The sequence below is a fragment of the Oryctolagus cuniculus genome, chromosome 6 (genome assembly GCF_051225735.1).
Source record: "Oryctolagus cuniculus isolate XC-2025 breed Fujian yellow rabbit chromosome 6, ASM5122573v1, whole genome shotgun sequence".
NCBI classification, from domain to species: domain Eukaryota; kingdom Metazoa; phylum Chordata; class Mammalia; order Lagomorpha; family Leporidae; genus Oryctolagus; species Oryctolagus cuniculus.
In genome coordinates this window covers 22701609-22719044 of record NC_142872.1, presented here as the reverse complement: position 1 = coordinate 22719044, position 17436 = coordinate 22701609, and the positions used below count along the sequence as shown (strand labels likewise).

Below are 17436 nucleotides of genomic sequence, written 5' to 3'. Positions count from 1 at the left end.
TGCAATATGGGATGTGGGTGTCTTAACTGCTGGGATAAATGCCCACCCTAATCCATCCATCCATCCATCCTCCCTCCCTTCCTCCCTTCCTCCCTTCCTCCCTCCCTCCCTCCCTTCCTTCCTTCCTTCCTTCTAAAGGTGAAGTTACAGAGAAGTGGGGGGAAGATAGATAGCTAGATCTTCCATCAGCTGGTTCATTGCCCAAATGGCCACAACAGCTGGGGCTGAGCTATGCAGAAGCCAGAAGCATGGAACTCACTGTGGGTCTCGTATGTGGGTGCCAGGGGCCCAAGCATGTGGCCGCCTTCCAGTGCTTTCCCAGGCACATTGGCAGGAAGCTGGGTTGGATGCTATATTGTTGGTGGCAACTTGACCTGCTGTGCCACAATGCCTGCCCCCAATCCTTTTTAAATTATGAGTTCTGTCTTTATCTCTGTTATTAGTTTGTTCTGAAGTCTGTTTTGTCTGATACTAAAATATAGTTACTCCAGTTTTCATTTATTTTTAGGCATTTTCCCACTTGCCATTCTTTTACCTTTTTTTAAATTTATTTTATTTGAAAGGCAAAGTTATGGAAAGTGAGAGAAAGAGATCTTCCATCCTCTACATCATTCCCCAAATGATCACCGAATCTGAGGCTGGGCCAGACAGGAACCAGCAGCTTCATCTAGGTCTCCCATGTAGGTGCAGGGACCCAACCACTTGGGCCATCTACTGCTGCTTTCCCAGGCACATTAGCAGGGAGCTGGATAAGAAGTGAGTAGCCAGGAGTTGAAATGGCACCAACATGGGGTGTCAGCACTACAGGGCATGGCTTACCCTTCTGGGACACAACACTGGCCCCTTGTTCTTTTATTTCTAATCTATCTGTTAAAGTAGATTTCTTTAAGGAAGCATGTTATTGAGTCTTGATTTTTTCCTTAGTCTACAAGTCTTTGATATTTAATCATGGAATATTTAACCTATTTCTTTTTATTTTTTATTTTTAAATTTCAGATTTTTATATGAGAGACAGAGAGAGAGAGAGAGAGAGAGAGAGAGAGACACCCAGCTACTGGTTCACTCTTGAGATGGGCACAGTTGATGACAATGGGCTGAGACTAGAGCCACAGGCTAGGAACATAATCCATATCTTCTATGTAGGGGCAGAAACCCAATTCCTTGAATCATCAACACTGCCTCCCAGGATATTTCACGGTAGCTGGAGTCAGAAACCAGAGCTTAGAATCGAACCTAGGCACTCTACTGTGGGATATGGGCATCTTAACTGCTAGGGATAGATGCCCATTTCCTAAACTGTCTCTTTTTAGTGTAATTATTACTAATTTAAAAGAAAACGATGACGAAGTTTACCTGGGTGAGAACAAAGTTCTACATCTAGACATTATTCTATTTTTTTTAAAGGTTTATTTTTATTTATTTAAAAGCAGAGATAGAGAGATCCTGTATCCATTGGTTCAATCCTCAAATGGCCACAGTGGCCAGAGCTGGGCTGATTGAAAACCAGGAGCCAGGAGCTTCTTACAGGTCTCCCATCTGGGTGCAGGGACCCAAGCACTTGACCCATCTTCTGCTGTTTTTCCAGGCACATTTAGCAGGGAGCTGGATCAGAAGAGGAGCAGCTGGGACATGAACTGGTGCCCATATGGGATGCCTGTCATGCAGATAGTGGCTTAACCCACTGCTCCACAGCACTGTCTCCAGGATATCATTCTAGACTAAAGATGAATCAGAGTGCCCATTCCTTCTTTTTCTCTCTTTGCCCCCCTACAAGCTATATTTTATAGTCATTGAAAAGAAAGTAATATGCAGAAGCAATCTGATTTGTCTGCAATTGACATTTTCCTTATATGAACGTGATGTAATAAGTATGCAGCCTGTGATTAGCTAAGATTCAGTTGTTTAGTGAAAAGGATATACTTTTTTTTTTTTTTAAGGATTCTAAATTTTTTTTTTTAATTTGATAGGCAGAGAGAGGGAGGGAGAAAGATGTATGTTCCATCCACTGGTTCACTCCCCAAATGGTTGCAATGGCGCAGGCTAGGCTGGACCTCAGCTGGAAGCCAGAAGCTTCACTCGAGTCTCCCACATGGGAAGTAGGGGCCCAAGTATTTGGGTCATCTTCTGCTGCTTTTCCAGGTGCATTAGCAGGGAGCTAGATCAAAACTGAAGCTGCTTGTTTTTGAGCCAGCGCTCATATGGCAACTCTGGCCCAAAAAAGGGTATGCTGTTAGGTTAGTTTACAGTTTGTGTGCATGTCCAGCTAGGGCACAGTGTACTATGTATAAAAGCTACTCTGGAACAAATTTGTCAAATCAAGTACAGAGTACAGACTTAGCCCAAGTTTATTTCAGTCCAACAATGTTTTGGGTTTTAAATATATCTTTTTACTGTTCGTTCATTCTTCCTTGCATCTGTTGTTTCTTTGTTTCCTTTCTTGAGATTCTTTTGGATTAAATTACTATTTTTTAATATTCCATATTTGTCATATACTTAATAATCATTCTTTTTTTTAGTTGTAAAATTAAAGCTAGTGTTTATCAGATTTTTTTTTTTTTGACAGGCAGAGTGGACAGTGAGAGAGAGAGAGACAGAGAGAAAGGTCTTCCTTTGCCGTTGGTTCACCCTCCAATGGCCACCGCGGCCGGCGCGCTGTGGCCAGCACACCGCACTGATCCGATGGCAGGAGCCAGGTACTTATCCTGGTCTCCCATGCAGGTGCAGGGCCCAAGGACTTGGGCCATCCTCCACTGCACTCCCTGGCCACAGCAGAGAGCTGGCCTGGAAGAGGGGCAACCGGGACAGAATCTGGCGCCCCGACCAGGACTAGGACCCGGTGTGCTGGCGCCGCAAGGCAGAGGATTAGCCTAGTGAGCCGCGGCGCCGGCCTATCAGAATATTTTGAATATAAATTCATTGTTCTGGTTAATACCAACTTTTTTGGTAAGTTTTTTATCAAGACAAACATAGTACATAATTTACCCATATAAAATGTACAGTTCAGCTGCCGGTGCTGTGGCTCAGTGGGTTAAAGCCACAGCCTGCAATGACAGCATCCCCTGTGGTCATTGGCTCAAGACCCAGCTGCTTCACTTCCGATCCAACTCCCTGCTAATGATCCTGGGAAAGCAGTGGAATATGGCCCAGGTCGTTGGGCCCTGGAATCTACATGGGAGACCTGGAGGCAGCTCCTGGCTCCTGCTTTGGCCGAACCCAGCCCTGGCTTTTGCAGCTGTTTGAGGAGTGAACCAGTGGATGGAAGATCTCTTTCTCTGTAACTCTTTCAAATAAATAAATAAATAAATCTTAAAAACAAATAAAAGTAAAGAGAACTCTTCGGGCCAGTGTTGTGGTATAGCAGGTTAAGCTGGCTGCCTGCAACTCTGGCATCCCATCTGGATACTGGTTCAAGTCCCATGTGCTCCACTTCTGATCTAACTCCTTGCTAATGTACTTGGAAAAGCAGTGGAGGATGGCCCAAGTGCTTGGGCCCGTGGATCCATGTGGGAGTCCTAGAAGAAGCTCCTGGCTTCTGGCTTTGACCTGGGCCTTCCCTGGCTGTTAGCAGGCATTTCAGGAGAGAACCAACAGATGGAAGAGCTCGCTCGCTCTCTCTCTCTCTCTCTCTCAACTCTAGCTTTCAAATAAATAAATCCTTGATTTAAAAATGTACAATTCAGGCCGGCGCCGTGGCTCACTAGGCTAATCCTCCGCCTAGCGGCGCCGGCACACCGGGTTCTAGTCCCGGTTGGGGCGCCGGATTCTGTCCCGGTTGCCCCTCTTCCAGGCCAGCTCTCTGCTGTGGCCAGGGAGTGCAGTGGAGGATGGCCCAGGTGCTTGGGCCCTGCACCCCATGGGAGACCAGGAAAAAGCACCTGGCTCCTGGCTCCTGCCATCGGATCAGTGCGGTGCGCCGGCCGCAGCGCGCCGGCCGCGTCGGCCATTGGAGGGTGAACCAACGGCAAAAGGAAGACCTTTCTCTCTGTCTCTCTCTCTCACTGTCCACTCTGCCTGTCAAAAAAAAAAAAAAAAAAAAAGTACAATTCAGGACTGGCATTGTGACACAGCAGCTTAAGCCACTGCCCGAGATGCTGACATCCCACATTAGCACTGGTTCAAGCCCTTTCTGCTGCACTTCGAATCCAGCGTCCTGCTAATGTATGCGGGAAAGCATTGAAAGATGGCCCAAGTATTTGGGCCCCTGCCAAGCATGTGAGAGACCTGAATAATGCTCTTGATTCCTGGTTTTGGCCTGGCCTAGCCATGGCCATTGCAGCCTTTGAGAAGTAAACCAGTAGATGGAAGATCTCCATCTCTCCCTCTCTTTATGTAACTCTGCCTTTCAAATAAATCTTTTTTTAAATATACAGTTCACTCGTTTTTTGTGTACTCATGTGAATCATTTTGGAACATTTTCATGAGCCCCAAAAGACACCCGATACCCTTTAGCAGTCACCTCCCTCATCTTCCAGAGTCCCCTTCTTTAAGCATCCTGGCTCTCCCTATTGTATGTTGTATCTCCATGGATTTGCCTTTTCTGGACATTTTGTTATAAATAGAATCATACACTGTGTTATTTTGTGAGTTTTCTTACTTAGCATGAGGTTTTCAAGGTTTATTCCTATTGTAGCATGTATCAGTACTTCATTCCTTTTAATGACTGTATATAGTCCATTATATGGCTGTATCACATTTTATTTCTCCACAGTGGATAGATATTTGTTTTCTTTCCACTTTTTGGCTGTTATGAATGTTTCTGCATTGCATAAAGAAGTATGTATGTGTGGACATGTTTTCAGTTTTGGTTGTATACCTAAAAGTGAAGTTGCTGAGTTATATGGTAACTCTGTGTTTAATCATTTGGGGAACTGCCAAATAATTTCCAAAGTGGCTGTTACACTTTACACTCCCATCAGCAGCATTTAAGAATTCTAATTACTGCATATCTTGGCCAACTTGTCATTATCTTCCTTTTATTATAGCCATTTTAGTGGATGTGAAATGGTTTTGACTTGCCCTTCCCTGATGGATAACAATGTTAAACACCTTTTAATGTGCTTACTGGCTTTTATAGATCTTACTTAGAGAAATAAGTCTATTTTGTTCATTTTTAAATTGTACTTTCTTTATTTTTTTTTAAAGATTGGTTTTTTATTAGTAAGTTAGAGTTACACAGAGAGAGAAGGAGAGGCAGAGGGAGAGAGCGGTCTTCCAACCATTGGTTCACTCCCCAGTTGGCCGCACCGGCCAGAGCTGTGCCAGTCCGAAGCCAGGAGCCAGGAGCCTCCTCTGGGTCTCCCATGCAGCTGCAGAGGCCCAAGGACTTGGGCAATCTTCTTCTGTTTACCCAGGCCATAGCTGAGAGCTGGATCGGAAGTGGAGCAGCCAAGACCCGAACCAGTACCCATAAGGGATGCCTGCACTGCAGATGGCAGCTTTACCTGCTACACTACAACGCCGGCCCCATCTTTCTTTATTATTGAAGTATAGGAGCTTTTATATGGTATGGAGACCAGTTCCTTGTCAGATACATGGTTTGTAAATATCTCCTGTTCTGTAGGTTTTTTGCTTTCTTGTATTTTTTGAAATATAAAAGTTTTTTAATTTTGACATCTGATTTACCTACTTTGTGGTGATGGTTATACTTTTGATATTATACCTAACAAACCAAGTCACAATCCAAAGTTACACAGATTTATACCTGGTTTTCCAAGAATTTTACTGTTTTAGCTTTTTTTATTTTAAAGGTTTATTTATTTACTTGAGATGCAAAGTTATAGGGGGAGAGAGAGACAGAGAATCTTCCATCCACTGGTTCACTTCCTGAATGACCACAATGGGCCAGAGTTGGACCGATCCAAAGCCAGGAGCCAGGAGCTTCTTCCTGGTCTCCCACGTGGATGCAGGGGCCCAAGCACTTGGGCCATCTTCTACTGCTTTACTGCTTTCCCAGGCCATTAGCAGAGAGCTGGATCAGAAGAGGAGCAGCTGGGACTAGAAATGGTGCCCATTTGGGATGCAGGCACTGCAGGCTGGGGCTTTAACCCACTACGCCACAGTGTCGCCCCTTGAATACTGGTGTTTTTTTTTTGTTTGTTTTTTTGTTTTTTGTTTTTGTTTGTTTGTTTTTGACAGGCAGAGTGGACAGTGAGAGAGAGAGACAGAGAGAAAGGTCTTCCTTTTTTTCTGTTGGTTCACCCTCCAATGGCCAGCGCGCTGCGGCCAGTACACCGCGCTGATCCGAAGCCAGGAGCCAGGTGCTTATCCTGGTCTCCCATGGAGTGCAGGGCCCAAGCACTTGGGCCATCCTCCACTGCACTCCCTGGCCACATCAGAGAGCTGGCCTGGAAGAGGGGCAACCGGGACAGAATCCGGCGCCCCAACCAGTACTAGAACCCGGTGTGCCGCTGCTGCAGGTGAAGGATTAGCCTATTGAGCCATGGTGCCGGCCGAATACTGTTTTTAATCCAGTTCTTCCTTATGTCCCTTGGTGCATTGCTCATCCAGGTTTATTCCCTCTGGCTGCTTCTTTTTCTCCTCTCTATAACTGCCTGTGGTAACAGTTTTCATAGCAATTTGGTGAATACTGTAAGGATATACAAAAGAAGAAATATTCTTTATGTCAAGAGTGCCAAATATTTGGTTGTGGAAATGCAATAAAAGAAAGAAATTATATGCTAGTGCTTAGTTGGGTACGTAGTTGATTGTATCTTTTGTGTGACTGTGGCATCAGAAGGAACCAAATGTCAGAGTAAGTCCATCTAGTGTCAGACCTTTGAAGCACTATATTTTCTTGTGTAAGAATGCTTTTGTTTTCAGTAATAAGAGGAATTTAAAAATGACTATAAAAGCTTACTTCATTTTTATTTTGTCCCTTTAAAATCTCAACATTTTAATTTTATATATAGCATGTGTATTGGTTAAATAGGAATACATAAGTGTACTTAATTTGGAGGTAAAACAGCAAATTTGTCTTAGAAATGGAGTACATGATCAGAATAACTTGGAGGCCAACTTGCTTGTTTCCACTATAGTCATCTACTTGTACCACTGCAATAGCCTCCTAGCAGGTTATCTTTACTTCCATTCTAGTTTTCTCAAAGCTGTTGTCAACTTAATTCCTAGAATGATTTTCCCAATTTGTACAAATGGTTGGGTAAGTCTTGCACTTAATAAACTTGGACCACACAAATCTTTAATATGGTCTATAAATTTCTTACCATTCTTCTCCCTCTGCTTTTTCCTCTCTGCTGTCTGTAAGACCCTATATGGGCTGTTCTCTTCCCCCTTTGGCCTTTACGTCAGTTCTTCCCTGAGCACTTGCCTATTTTGTCTTTTCCCAGTTTCCTTCCTAAACATCTTTCAAATCTCACCGTGAATGATACTTCCTCAGGAAAGCCTTTCCTTATCCTCCTGCCTAGTTCTCTTGCTCACACACACAGGTGACAGCTCTTACATGAAACTGTGTGTGTACTTGCCCTTTATTGTACTGATCATAGTTGCCGTTTTACCTTTATTTGCATGAGTACTTGCAAAGATAGTCATTATTCATCTTATTCAAATTGGTGCTAAACTCTCTGACAGCAAGTCCCTCGTTTGTTTAGGTTTTTTTTTTTTTTTTTAAGATTTATTCAATTATTTGAAAGGAAGACTTACAGAGAAGCAAAGGCAGAGAGAGAGAGAGAGGTCTTCCATCTGCTGGTTCACTCCCCAGTGGCCACAAGAAGTGGAGCTGGGCCGATCCAAAGCCAGGAGCCAGGAACTTCTTCTTATGTCTCCCACACAGGTGCAGGGACCCAAGCACTTGGGCCATCTTGTACTGCTTGACCAGGCTGTAGCATAGAGATAGATCAGCAGTGCAGTAGCCGAGTCTTGAACTGGCATCCATATGGGATGCTGGCACTGCAGGCGGCTTCTTTACCTGGCACTGCACAGCACTAGCTACCCTTGTCTGTCTTTGCCTATCATTATGTATTCCCAGTATTTAGGTACAGAAGTGAATGTGATGCCAAAGAACTTGGGTTTCTTCCCTAGGAAAAACAAAGAGCCATTTTGATTCCTTTGTAAAATAGAATAGCAGTAATGATACAGAGTGAGATTGGGGATATCAGTATGAGAGAACATTGTCAGTGATTATTTGGAAGCTCTGACTATGAATTTAAAGAGGAGATTTGTTTATTTGAATGTTTGAATGGCAAAACAACAGAGAAGGAGAGAGGGAGGGAAGGATGGAGAGAGAGAGAATAAATGAGAATATCTGTGCATCCACTCCCATGGTTGCAACAACCATAGCTGGGCCAGGCTGAAGCCAGGAGCCAGGAACTCCATCCTGGTCTCCCACATGAGTGGCAGGGGCCCACATATTTAGGCCATCTTCTGCCTTCCCAAATATTATCAGGAATGCCAGATCAAAAGTGGAACAGCCAGGACTTGAACTGGCATTCCAATGTGAGAATCCAGTGTCACAAGCAGTGGCTTCACCTGCTGCACCACAGTGTTGGTCCCAGTGCTGTTAATTTTTGGCCGTTTACCTAGTAAATAAGACAGTAAGCAGTTAAAATGGATGGAAATGTTCAGTGCTGTGATGCAGCAAGTTAAGTGGCAGCCTGTGATGCTAGCCTTCCATTCGAGTGACTTTGAGTCCTGGCTGCTCCACTTCCTATTTGTCTCCTCTCCTGGGAAAGGAGAGGAAGATGGTCCAAGTACTTGGACCATCTCATGTGGGGGACCCAGATGGAATTGTGGCTTTCCAGCTTCACCCTGACCCAGCCCCAGCTATTCTGGCCATTTTGGAAAGTAAACCAGTAGTTGAAAGAGCGTGTACTCTTTTTCTTTTCCTCTTTCTCTGTTTCCGTAACTCTGCCTTTCAGCGAAATAAATAAATCTTTTATAAGGGGGCCTGGGATAGAAGAATCTTGAATTTTCGGGAAAAAAATTTATTTATTTACGTGAAAGGCAGAGTGACGGGTTGAGGGGGGGAGCGTTTCCATCTGCTGGTTCATTCCCCAAATGCCCATTTGAGATAGGGCTGGGCTAAGCTGAAAGCAGGAGCATGGAACTTCATCCAGGGCTCCCATGTGGGTGGCAGGGGCTACAGTACTTGAACCATAATCCACTGCTTTCCCAGATATATTAGCAAAAAATTGGATCAGAAGCAGAGCATCTGGAACTTGAACCAGTACTCCAGTAAGGGTTTTTGACATTGCAAGTGGTGGTTTAACCCACTGCACAGTGCCTAACACAACAAAGAGTGACCTCTTGGCTACTGTTCTATTTTCAGATTTTTGAACAGTGGTATTAAGATATAACTCACTTATATATTCACTTATGTGAATTCACCCATTTATTTGTTCTTTTTAAAGGTGTCTTTATTTGAAAGGCAGAGTTACACACACATGCATGCACACACACACAGACATCTTCTATCTTCCATCCCCTGGTTCACTCCCCAAGTGGCTGCAAAGGCTGGAGGTAGGAGCCAGGAGATTCTTACAGGTCTCCCATGTGGTTGGTAGAGGCCCAAGTACTTGGACCATCTTCCACTGCTTTTCACAGGCCATTAGCAAAAACCTGGATCAGAAGTGGAACAGCCAGGACATGAACTGGTGCCCATATGAAATGCTGGCATCATAGGCAGTAGCTTTACCTGTTAGGCCACAGTGCTGGCTCCGTGAATTCACTCATTTAAAGTATGACTTCCAAGGGGTGGCACTGTGGTGTAGTAAATTAAGTTGCCCCCTGCGATACTGATATCATGCCCATATTGGAGTGCCAGTGAAGTCCCAGCAGCTCCGCTTCTTATCCAGCTCCCTGTAGATGCACCAGGTTAGGCAGTGAAGGATGGCCCAAGTGCTTGTGCCCAAGCATCCTCGTGGGAGACGAGGATGGAATTCCTGGCTCCTGGCATTAGTTTGGCCAATCTGGGCGGGAGGAGTGAACCAGCAAATGGACGTCTGTCTGTCTGTCTGTCTGTCTCTCTCTGTAATTGCCTTTCAAATAAATAAAATAAGTCTTTAAAAAGTCATGATAGGGCTGGCACTGTGGCATAGTGGGCAAACCTCTGCCTATGGTGCCGGCATCCCTTGTGGGCGCTGGTTCGAGTACTATCTGCTCCACTTCCGACCCAGCTCTCTGCTATGGCCTGGGAAGGCAGTGGAAGATGGCCTAAGCACTTGAGCCCCTGTAACTGTATGGGTGACCTGGGTGACCCGGCTCCTGGCTTTGAATTGGCCCAGCTCCAGCTCTTGTGGCCATTTGGGAAGTGAACCAGTGGATGGAGGATCTTTTCCTCTGTCCCCCTCTCTCTCTAACTATCTCTCAAATAAATAAAAAGTTAACTTTATAGGAACTTTTAAAAAACAAACAATGATAAAGTGTACATTCCATTAATTATATTTATAGATCTGTGCAGTCATCACCATAGGAAGAAACTCTTCACCCTTGACTATTATCCTGCTTCCCCTCTAACCTCTCTCTCCCCCACCCCCAAGGAACCACTCACTAATCTGCTCTCTGTATTGATTTTCCTATTCTAGACGTTAAATGAATTATATAAAGTAGTCTTTTTGATTATGATGTTTTCAAAGCTTATCCAAGTTGTACCATGTATCAGAATATTATTCCTTTTTGTGGCCAAATTATATTCCATTGTATGGATGTACATCATATTTTATTGAATCATCTGATGGACATTCCACTTATTTCTATTTTTGCTTATTACAGAGAGTGCTGCTGTCAACATTCATGTAGAAGTATTTATGTGGGCATATGTGCTTATTTCACTTAGTTTTATACTGAAGAATATATTTATATTGTATTTATAATTACATACCTAAGAGTAGAATTGCTGGGTCATATGGTAATTTTGTATTTAATCATCTGAGGAACCCTCTCTAACTTTTCCAAAGCAGTACACCAATTTACATTTCCGTAAAGATTACAGTTTCTCCTCATCTTTGTCCACATTTATTACTATCTTTTTGATTCTACTAATCTTAGTGTGAAGTGGTAGGCCTCTCTTTGTGGGCTTGATTTATATTTCCCTAATGACAAATGGTATCATGCATCCATGCATCTTTTCATGTGCTATTGGCCATTTGTAAATCTTTCTTGGAGAAATATCTATTCAGGTGCTTTTCCCAGTTTTTAGTTGGATCTCTTGTTATCCATGAATTTATAAGAGCGCTCTCTCTCTCTCTCTCTCTCTCTCTATATATATATATATATATATATACACACACACACACACACACAAGTACATTATGAGGTATGATTTGCAAATATTCTTTCCCATTTTGTGAGTTGTTGTTTATTTTCCTAATGGTATCCTTTGAAACACAAAAAATCTTACTTTTCCTGAAGTTCAGTTTATTTTACTTTTATGTGTTTCGTATTTTTGATAACATATGTATATAAAAATTATTTGCCAAATCTTTGGTCATTAAAATATGACATTGTGTTTTCTTACGAGTGTGATAACTTTAGCTTTTACATTTACTTCTTTGATCCGTTTTGAGTTAACTTTTCCACAGTGTGTGACATAAAAGAACAACTTCATTCTTTAGCATGTGGCTACTTAGTTGTCCTAGCCTATTTGTTGTCCATTTGTTGAAAAGACTATTCTTTTTCTATGGGATGGTGTTGACACCTTTCCTAAAAACCATTTTGACTATAGATGCATGTTTACAGCTTTTCTTAACAAGAAAGTTATTTTAACTTTCTTATTGTTTAGATGGTTCTTTCACAGATAATTCTGTTACTGAAGAAAGCTTATGTTTATTTTTAAGTATTTTAGGGATTATACCACAGACTTTTATCTAGAATGAGACACTGTTTTCAACATCAAACAGCTATTCTGGTCATGAAAGTTGAGTTTGTAAAGCTGTGTTTCTTGAACTAAAGGTGACATTTTTAGCTTCCGTTCTATTGGTGCTTCTTGAGTGCTAGGAACCATGCTATTCTAAGGCTTACAAAAAATACATGGCAGTCTTTTCCTCAGGCTGCTAATTATTTATAAGATACTGAGAGCAGAGAGAGGGAGGGAATAACATGACATGAGGATATCCTCATGGAATTTTTTTTTTAGCTAATAAAAGTGCTATATTTTGAATGTATATAGTGTATAGCTATTTTTACCTGTACACTGTTTATAGTGTTAACTTTTTTTTGGTAAAGTAAGCATTTTCTTAAGACCCAAATCTTCACTTGCAATTCTTTACTCTTGTTCAAAGCTCTGAATTAAGATGAGTATCATGAATGCTGCAGAAAAGAAAGATGATAAAGCAAGATGATTGGGTAGCCCCATGTTATTATTGTCATGCTCTTGGAAAGTCCATTGTTGGCCACAGGATTGTTGAAGCTCATCACACAGAATCGTAACATTCTTTCCATGTCTTTTCTTTCATGTAATTTGAAGCATTTTCCCTAATGAGTCTTTCCTTCTTAATGTCATTTTGTATAATTTTATGTTCCTTTTTCTTAGGAGCCTCAGCAGTCCAACTTTGGTCCTGGAGAACAAAGTGAGTATTTTTTTGCTCTTGGTTTTCAAAGTAAGCTATTTACTAAGTATTTGATTCTCATGGTCTCACCATATATTGCTTTAGTAATTCTTTTGCGCTTCTTATCCTAATTTTTATGATCTGATAAGTAGTAATGGGTTGAACTAAATCTTGGTATGCTTAAAAACATCAAGGTCAGTGTCTATGGGTCTTGGGAAATTAAAATAAACTTCACTAAAACAGTTCATATATTTGGATGGTCACCTCATAAACTCGAGTCATTCTTCTGACTTTCTATTGTTTTCTTTTTTATTTTTATTTGTTTATTTGAGAGGTGGAGTCACAGGCAGTGAGAGGGAGAGACGGAGAGAAAAGTCTTAGATCCACTGGTTCACTCCCCAAATGGCCACAATAGCCGGAGCTGAGCCAATCCAACCCAGGAGCCAGGAGCTTCTTCTGGTCTCCCACATGGGTGCAGGGGCCCAGGTGCTTGGGCCATCTTCCACTGCTTTCTCAGGCCATAGCTGAGAGCTGGGTCAGAAGAGGAGCAGCCAAGACGGGAAATGGCGCCCATATCATATGCTGGTGCCGCGTATTAACCATGCCACAGTACCGGCCCCTCATTCTTCTGACTTTCTACTTCCTTCATGAAGATACTTGGTTTTGTGATGGTAAAACTTCAGGCAAGAAAGGGTCATCGTAGCTGAATATGGCTCTTCTCTTCCCAAGTCTGTACATTCCCCATTTATGCTTCCTTGGTCTTCTGGTCTGGGTGGAAAGCCTGGTCTGCTGAGTGCTACATCCCAATCTTTACCTCTACTCTCTAGATCTCTCAGAAGAACCTAAGCAGAAGAGAACTTTAGGGAATGCAAATGTGGTCCCAAGGGATACTGATTGTGTAAATTGATAGTGATAATGTCAGGAACCATTACAAATGTGCGAGCTTCACCCTATACCTCTGTTAACAAAATAGGTAGTCTTTTTGCCAAAAGTAACAACTTTTTAAATAAGGTAATTTTATCCTGGTTTTAAGGTTTGTGGGGAAATGAAAATGTGGAACTTTTGAATGCTTGCTAGTTCTTTTTAGTGATCTTAAAAGAGATGAAACCAAGGGGCTGGCGCTGTGGAGTAGCTGGTAAAGCCGCTGCCTGCAGTGCCAACATCCCGTGTGGGCACCAGTTCAAGACTTAGTTGTTCCTCTTCCAATGCAGCTCTCTGTTGTAGCCTAGGAAAGCAGTAGAAGATGGTTCAAGTGCTTGGGCCCCTACACCCATGTGGGAGACCCAGAAGAAGCTCCCGGCTTCTGGCTTTGGATCTGCCCAGTTCCAGCTGTAGTGGCCATTTGGGGAGTGAACCAGAGGATGGAAGACCTTTCTCTCTTTTCTCTCTCTCTCTCTCTCTATCTTTCTGCCTCTGCCTCTGTATCTCTGTAACTTTGCCTTTCAAATAAATAAATCTTAAAAAATAAAAAGATGAAAATTTAAATTTTTACATGAAATTTTGAAGTATCATTATATATAGAGTTGAGGGGGGCTTCAGAAAGTTTGAGGAAAATAAAATTAAGTGATAATTTTAATTTAGGTACAAAAATTTTGAAACACACATGTACATTGTTTTCAGAAAGTTAATAAAGATGTTACTATGTAAGAACTTGCATGAATTTCAGAATTTTGAAACCAAAATAAACTTACCTTTTAAATACGTTTTTCCATAAAGATTTTGATATACCCTTGTAGAATTCTTAGTTCTTCCTTGAAGGTTTAGGTATTCAAAAAAAAAAGGAGCTTGATATTTTTGATACACAGAAAATAGCTAACTGTAGGCAAGAAAATTGACATTTTCTCTTATTTTTTATTTATTTATTTATTTTTGACAAGCAGAGTTAGACAGTGAGAGAGAGAGAGAAACAGAGAGACAGAATTATAGACAGTCAGAGAGAGACAGAGAGAAAGGTCTTCCTTCCGTTGGTTCACTCCCCTAATGGCCACCACGGCCGGTGCTGCAATCCGAAGCCAGGGGCCAGGTGCCTCCTCCTGGTCTCCCATGGGGTGCAGGGCCCAAGCACTTGGGCCATCCTCCACTGCCCTCCTGGGCCACAGCAGAGAACTGGACTGGAAGAGGAGCAACTGGCACTAGAACCCGGGGTGCCGGCGCCGCAGGCAGAGGATTAGCCAAGTGAGCCATGGTGCCGGCCCATTTTCTCTTTTTTTAAGAACATATCAGGGAGCCGGATTCTGTCCCGGTTGCCCCTCTTCCAGGCCAGCTCTCTGCTGTGGCCCGGGAGGGCAGTGGAGGATGGCCCAAGTGCTTGGGCCCTGCACCCCATGGGAGACCAGGATAAGCACCTGGCTTCTGCCTTCGGATCAGCACGGTGCACCGGCTGTGGTGCGCCTGCTGCGGCAACCATTGGAGGGTGAACCAACGGCAAAGGAAGACCTTTCTCTCTGTCTCTCTCTCTCACTGCCCACTCTGCCTGTAAAAAAAAAAAAAATAAAATAAAAAAAAGAACATATCATCCTTACTCCTCCCCCATTTTCTCTCCCCAAAGCTACGTATTGGCAAATGGGATTATAGCTGCACCTGTTCTTTGTAACTTTGTATTTTTTTCACTTGTTATTTTAGAACTGTTTATCAATATAAAGCTCTAATTCGTTCTTTTTAATGTTAAAATTGTACTATAGCTGGTGCTGTGGTGTAGTAGGCTAAGCCTCTGCCTGTGGTAGCAGTATCCCATAGGGGCTTCAGTTCGTGTCCTGGCTGCTCCTCTTCCAATCCAGCTCTCTGCTTATGGCCTGGGAAGGCAGCAGATAGCCCAAGTGCATGGTCCCTTGCACCCGGAAGAGGCTCCTGGTTCCTGGCTTTGGATTAGCTCAGTTCTGGCCCTTGCAGCCATTTGATCAGTGCACCAGATGATGGAAGACTTTTCTCTCTGTCTGTCTATAACTCTACCTCTCAAATAAATAAATAAAATATTTTTTTAAATTTAAAAATTGTACTATATTATATGAAAGAATCATTATTTAACTAGTCATTTACTGATGGACATTTATTTTCAGTTTCTCCTGTTGGAAATATAAATATTCATGTGTGTGTGTCTATTTCTGCAGTTACACCTGTAAGGTAAATTCCTTTCATTGGAATTGCCAGGTCAATAGCAGTACAGTTATAGTATTGATGAGATAGTATTGCCAGATTGCCTTCTAGAAAGATCATATAAGTCTACATTCCTTACATGCCAATAGCATGTAAGTGTGCCTGCTTCCGGAGTACTTACCAACCAGTGTCTCATATTATTGAGCTTTAATGTTTTGCCATTTTCATGGGTGAAGAATTATATCTCATTGTTTTGATTTATATTTAGTTGAGGATAGATATTTTACAGTCTAAATAGCCAATCAGTTGCTTAGTTACACATTCTTTTTGTTCTAGAAAGATATAACCCTTCTTCTAAAACTTCAAATGGACACCAACCTAAATCGTAAGTTTACTTACGTATTTAACTTTTTATTAAAATGTTTTTGCTAAAAGTAGTTTGTGATACCTGAATATTTTGGAAAGTACTTAGAAATATTTACTTAATCTTTTAAGGCAAGAGTGGACAAACTGTTATGTAAGGGACCTGATAGTGAAATATTTGAGACTTTCAGGACTACTTTGTCTATGTACTGTCTTTAATTCTGCCATTGTAATATGAAAGCAGCCAGAGACCATGGGTATCACTGTGTTGCAATAAAACTTTCCTTGCAAAAAAGGTGATAGGCTGAATTTGGCTTGTGGGCCATAGTTTGCCTATCTCTGCTCTGAGATCACAGTTTCTTTCCTCATATCTCACAGGTTTTGTGTGTGTGTGTGTGTGTGTGTGTGTGTTCATAGTTTGTATTTAATAAGTCAGAACCACTCAGTGTAAGAACCAATGTAGTTTACTGTCTTTAAGATTTTCCAATTTTATGTAGTCAGAACCAGGAAGATACATCAAAATGTGATAGGATGATGATAAAATTTCAGCTTACACAATGAACTGAATTCCTGTTACCTCAGTGACTAAAATGAAATTCTAAAGAAATCATGGCCCATAGTGTCAGGTTCCTATGTCATAGCCACCAACTGCTGATAATCTGTCTGGCACCACTACAATCAGCATTGGGAGAACCAAGTAAAAATGAACATGTATGAATACAGGCTCCCCTCTGCCACTTCTGAAAAATTGAAATTGTATTTCTATTTATCATATAAATATATGCACAAAAAACTGTTCAGTGCCTACTATAAATGTGCACATCGTTTTGTTGAAGATAAGAAAGCATAAGTAGTCTGATAAAATTTTGGACATACTAACATGTGTGAACCGGTTCATTGAGTTGCCATTATTAAATCAGAAGGATTGAGGGAATTCAGAATAAGTATATTTCCCTGCATGGAGATCCACTCTAAAGCTCATGTCCTAAAGAATACTCTGTCCATCCCACTTTCTTGGGCTAGTTTTTAAACTCTTTTCATAATTCTATAATCATCTGTTTACTTAATTTCAAGGTGGTCTTTTGTGTAATATTGAGCATTTCTTTCCCACTGATGGGAGACTGCCATAAAATTTTTAAAAGAAAGGTAATGGGGCTACTTTAATGAGAAATGACCTATTTTCTGGTTGCATTTCTCCTTAAACTGCATAATAATTTTTCCTCTCCTATAAAAAGACATAGTGTTTGTAAATTGTTACTCAGTTTTTAAGCGTAATGGTTTTGATTTTGTGGCATTAAGGAAAATTTAGATCTTTATTTTTACTTTCAAAACACATTCTAAAAACTGTTGGCTTATCTATTAGTATTAGTATGTGGTTTTTAAGTTAGTATTAAATTATATTATTGGGTGGTTTTTAAACTTGATTTGGATTTTGAGGACTTGGAACCTGGAGTTTAAAAAACTCCTACATAGTCATTTCTGT

General features: G+C 41.7%; 1 protein-coding gene across 3 annotated transcripts in view; it reads left to right on the top strand.

Annotated features, from left to right (window-relative positions):
* Positions 1 to 17436, top strand: part of AFF4 (ALF transcription elongation factor 4) — a 99325-nt gene that overhangs the window by 51004 nt on the left and 30885 nt on the right. For all 3 annotated transcript variants that reach the window (XM_051843318.3, XM_051843317.3, NM_001171499.1), the window contains 2 exons: positions 12482 to 12518; positions 15927 to 15975. In XM_051843318.3, the coding sequence (XP_051699278.1) occupies positions 12482 to 12518; positions 15927 to 15975 (86 nt within the window). The remainder of the gene's footprint in view (positions 1 to 12481; positions 12519 to 15926; positions 15976 to 17436) is intronic.